A 4,516-nucleotide genomic window follows, 5' to 3' on the forward strand; every position below is an offset into this window, starting at 1 on the left:
ACACCTGCCTTCGTCCCCTTCCCCCAATTAAGTCATGTCGAGGAAATGTTTGGCACAGCTCCTCCATCCCAAATAGCTGGGCTGCGCCCCGTCACACACGCAGGCACATTAAATGGCGTCCCCAGCCAATTGTGTGCGGCCTCCTCGCTCTCGGATACAGTGTTGCCGTGGCAGCCACGTTTTCTCCACGTGGCGATTGATAGAGAGGAGCCACTTCTATTGTTCTGAGACTCAACTCAACCCTGGCACACAAAGAAACACCTTTTACTGAGCCCCCTATTTTCCTCTAAGAGGAGGACATATTTTGTGGCAAGGAGTGGCATGATTGTACAAACACACTGGTACCCAGGCTACTGTAATTAATTGCCAGTCGCCTAAATTTTCCCAATAAATCAACGCAATGAGGACAGATTCAGTTCCAGCTGATTTTATTTCCGTCTTGAAAAAACTAAACAAACATACAAACAAACAAATAAAAATGCTCTGTATAGAGGTCTGAGGCAGTCATTGACCCGATTGGCTGGCGTTGAGTTCTATATTCAATTGAGATATGGTACGATTGGAGGAAACATGATCATACACACAGCATATTGCACAAATGAAAAAAAAATAAAAAATGAAGATCCTGGACCACAATCATCTTCAACATCATAATGACAAAAGATGGCAATTTTAGTGTCTGTCGTTGATCATTATACATAGAAACACAATCGTATCTGCATTATAGTACAGTCAATAAACATAAATATCTTCAATTGATATTCTTAAAAAAAAAAAAATCTTAAACACAACAGCTATACATATACCTGAATCTGAAATACAATTGCTAATTTGCCATGCCATAATATAGGAAAACAATTAGCTAGCTAGTCTTAGCCAAGTAAGCCAACAGGTAGAAAAACGATTACATACTCTTATTATGCAATTGCGCAATGATAGATGATTGAAGCACTTCATACACCTCCCTCCACCATCTCCCTCCACCTCCCTCTGACTCAAATCGGCATTTAGAATGTGTGAGTGTCACATTCCATCCAGTGGTTTCAAAACAAACTTATCAATAAAAGCATACCAATGTTTTCTCTCTCAATCCAACAGCATATTTCTCTCTTTTTAACAATTCTGATATACTGTAGCCTGGGTACCAGTCTGTTTGTGCCATCGTGCCACTCCTTGACAAGGACTTGACAAGATAGCACAACTAGATCTGGGTCCAAGTTATGCAAAACCACCTGTTGAAACACAGTCACTGGGTGCAGCTGACGCTCTAGTGTAAGTAGCGTGTCAATGTGTTTTACTTGGCTAGGGTAATATATACACTGTGCCTTTAAGAAGAAGCATGTGGCGCGATACTGTCAAGTGTAAACATTGTATAAAGGAGCAGATTATGTGACAACGGACCCTCTGGCTTTGAACATCAGGAATCCAAGCAACCACCGACGGGCACTCCCTCCATAGATATTGTACAAAAATACACATATAGAAAATGACACTTACTGAGTTCTCCTTTAAAAAAGTGAGAGATTTCAACATTTAAATAAGATACACTTCTAGCCCTTCTGCACAGGGATACAGACAGGCGCATGGCTTACACACAAACAAGACCTATTATACAATAACAATACCTCAAAGTATTAAAAAAAACATGTTCGGCTGGTGTAAATACATCGATATAAAAAAAAACGTCATCTGATATAGAATAACTACAGCCAGATGTGCTAGGCGTTGCGCAGTAAGGGAATTGGTCCTGAAATGTGCATTCAGAGTGTAAAAGGTTTCAGAGAAAATATTCTGAGTTTGAGTTGTTAATTAAAAGTCCTGCCGTTGATTCGAAAGCTGGTGATTGTGAACTGTGTTCTGTGATCGCACACACACACACTCACACTATCACTCGCACACGCACACACAATCAGCGCGGTAATGACATTGTAATAACCATATTTTCAGATGCATCAGTCAATGTAACAGTGCAGACTACTCCACAAGGGAGCGCATGCATGTTAAGCTTCAGAAAAACCCACCTGAATATTACCTTCATAAACCCCGCCCACACAGAGAACAACACATGAAGAGGGTCACTAATACTGCTTTCATCTCCATGGCAACATCAAGCTCTCCAAAAGCCCATTTACCCATAGTCATGTTCACCATCAACCTACAAACCTCCTCCTGCCGGCGGGTTGAATACTTCAGTTCAGTATGTCCGTGTGTGTGTGTCTGTGTGTGTGTCACTTCAAAAAGAGGCGGGCTCAGAGTCCTTCTCTCTTCGCTCTCCAAATGCAAGCGATGCACTTTCCTTCTGTTCTGCGCACCAGGCAACAATGCGCCCCTGTCTGTCCCCGTTCGTGTCTTTGTCAATACCCACATGGAACAGACGATTACGTTTTTGAAACACACACTCTGCACATTTTAACCTAAACACATGTCATTAATATTAGGCTTTTCTTTACAAAACGAGGGAGAGTTTAGCTCACATTTCACTCTCCCCAATAATCTGAAAGAATGTCTGAAGATTCTACTCTCACACTTACTGGGCTTTAGTTTTGCGCGGGGCGGGGCTTCTCTTTCACTCTTGTTCTCTGTGTTTTCTCTCCTTTCCGCCGCTCAGTAAGTGAAGACCAGGTTGGAGATGGTAGACTCCAGCCAGTCTCCCGAGATCATCTCGCTGACCTCGGGGGTGCAGTAGTCGGGGAAGTCAAAGTGAGATCCCGCCCCACACTCGCCGAAGCTCCAGTCCAGGTCCCTGTCGAGCTCCGACTCACATGGCCCCATGCTGCCCAGAGACATGCTCTCAAACCCGGGGCTCGGCTCTAGCTCGAACCGCTCATCCTCCAGCTCTTCATCCGAGGAAGAAGAGAGGGAGGAGGAAGAGGAGTGAGAGGCGGACGGGGTTGGAGAGGACGCACGTGTGTACCTGAGGCGGACTGCCGATGATGGTGAGGATGTTGAAAGGTTGGAGGGAAGTGCTTCGTTCGCCCCCGTCGCCTGTTCTTCATACAGGCTCATCGGGTCACAGGACTCAGACGAGCTGCTCAGGGCGGGACTCCCTGGGACTCCCACAGAGGGCGGCCCGCTGTCCAAGCTCCCTCCCCCGCTAAACATGTAGACGCGCCTGGCTGGCTTGTCTGGTATCTGCCGGGCACCAGTCACTGACCTGGATTTGTAGAGCGTGTGGTGATCCGCGGGAGACGCACACTCCTGCCCCTGGGTAGGCAGCTTGGCGCTCCCCTGTCCCGGCTTGTGCGCTCTGCTGTTCCCCCTAGACCCAGAGCTTCTTTTCGATGAGGACTTAGAACCCCCGCTCCTATCCGCTCCTTTCTCTCCTCTCTCTCCCCGCTCTGTCTTTGAGCTGGGCGTCTTAACCTTCTTCCGTGGCCGATACTTGTAGTCAGGGTAGTCGGCCATGTGCTTGAGTCTCAGCCGCTCTGCTTCCCGGATGAAGGGGATTTTATCTGTGTCTTTGAGCAGTTTCCAGCGCTTGCCCAGCCGCTTGGAGATCTCAGCGTTGTGCATGTCCGGGCTCTGCTCCATGATCTTTCTCCTCTCGATCTGAGACCACACCATAAATGCGTTCATCGGTCTCTTGATGTGTCCCGTGGGGGTTTTACACCAGGCGACGTTGCCTCGGTCCCCTCCCGTGGAGGATAGCGGAGACCCGGGAGTCGGAGACGCGTCCATCTCCAAGTCCATATCTCCGGTATCGGTGCAGTCCCCACCAGGAGAGAATGAATCTGTGCTCTCTGCGTGGCTCATGTGCTGTACCATCGTTTCTCTTTCTTTCTCAATCTCTCGGTTAGACAGAAAACGTACCAAAAAAAGTGCTGTTCAGAATTATGTTATGGTGAGAAAGTGCGCAAAAGTTGCCAATGTTGTTATATCATCGGTTTTCTTTCAGTCACTCAATAAACGTATGTTTATGTAACCACACTGGACGGATTGCGTAAAAGTTATTGCAAGTCTCCTCTATCTTTCAGTCCGTTTTGGAGACGCCGCGCAGTCAGTCTCTAGTGCGCGTATATCTTCAAAAAAGAGAACGAAATAACAAATTAAAAATGTTCTGCAATCAAACGTTCAACTGCCAGTGCGACTGAAAACTCGCCCTGTGGTACCTCGAGCCCTTCGCTGCTGAAAACAACTCTGTAACTTTCCTATGAGAGGTATAATATCGCTGCCTGCGCAGCTCGCCTGAGCAGTGACAGAACCATGTGGAAGAATGGAAGTGTCGCACTTTTTCATAGTCCTCTCTTTCCTGATCGGTCTGCCAGTATACTGTAAACATAACGTTCAACGCTACACACTTTTATATCCCCTTCGCGAGAAATAAAGGCTACACTAAACAGCCAATCACAGGCTGTCTCTATCCTGTTTTTGTCCAAAACCACGCCTAGTCGGAGTCCATTGGCTGAATAAACCGTGTAATAATAATCGGTCTGCAATGAACATTCGTGTATCTGACCTCATTCCTGTCTGACGGAACCGAACTGAGAGTCAAAACTTCGCAGTCCTTTCTCTGCCG

At 46.7% G+C, this 4,516-nt stretch overlaps 1 protein-coding gene across 1 annotated transcript; it reads right to left on the reverse strand.

Moving 5' to 3' along the window:
• Positions 1-411: 411 nt before the first annotated feature.
• LOC139555290 (transcription factor SOX-4-like) lies at positions 412-4,280 on the reverse strand. The gene has a single exon (XM_071368974.1). The coding sequence runs from the start codon at positions 3,763-3,765 to the stop codon at positions 2,605-2,607; it is 1,161 nt and encodes a 386-aa protein (XP_071225075.1). The 5' UTR covers positions 3,766-4,280; the 3' UTR covers positions 412-2,604.
• Between the last annotated feature and the right edge of the window lie 236 nt (positions 4,281-4,516).

This window comes from Salvelinus alpinus, chromosome 26, assembly GCF_045679555.1.
Source record: "Salvelinus alpinus chromosome 26, SLU_Salpinus.1, whole genome shotgun sequence".
Classification (NCBI taxonomy): Eukaryota; Metazoa; Chordata; class Actinopteri; order Salmoniformes; family Salmonidae; genus Salvelinus; species Salvelinus alpinus.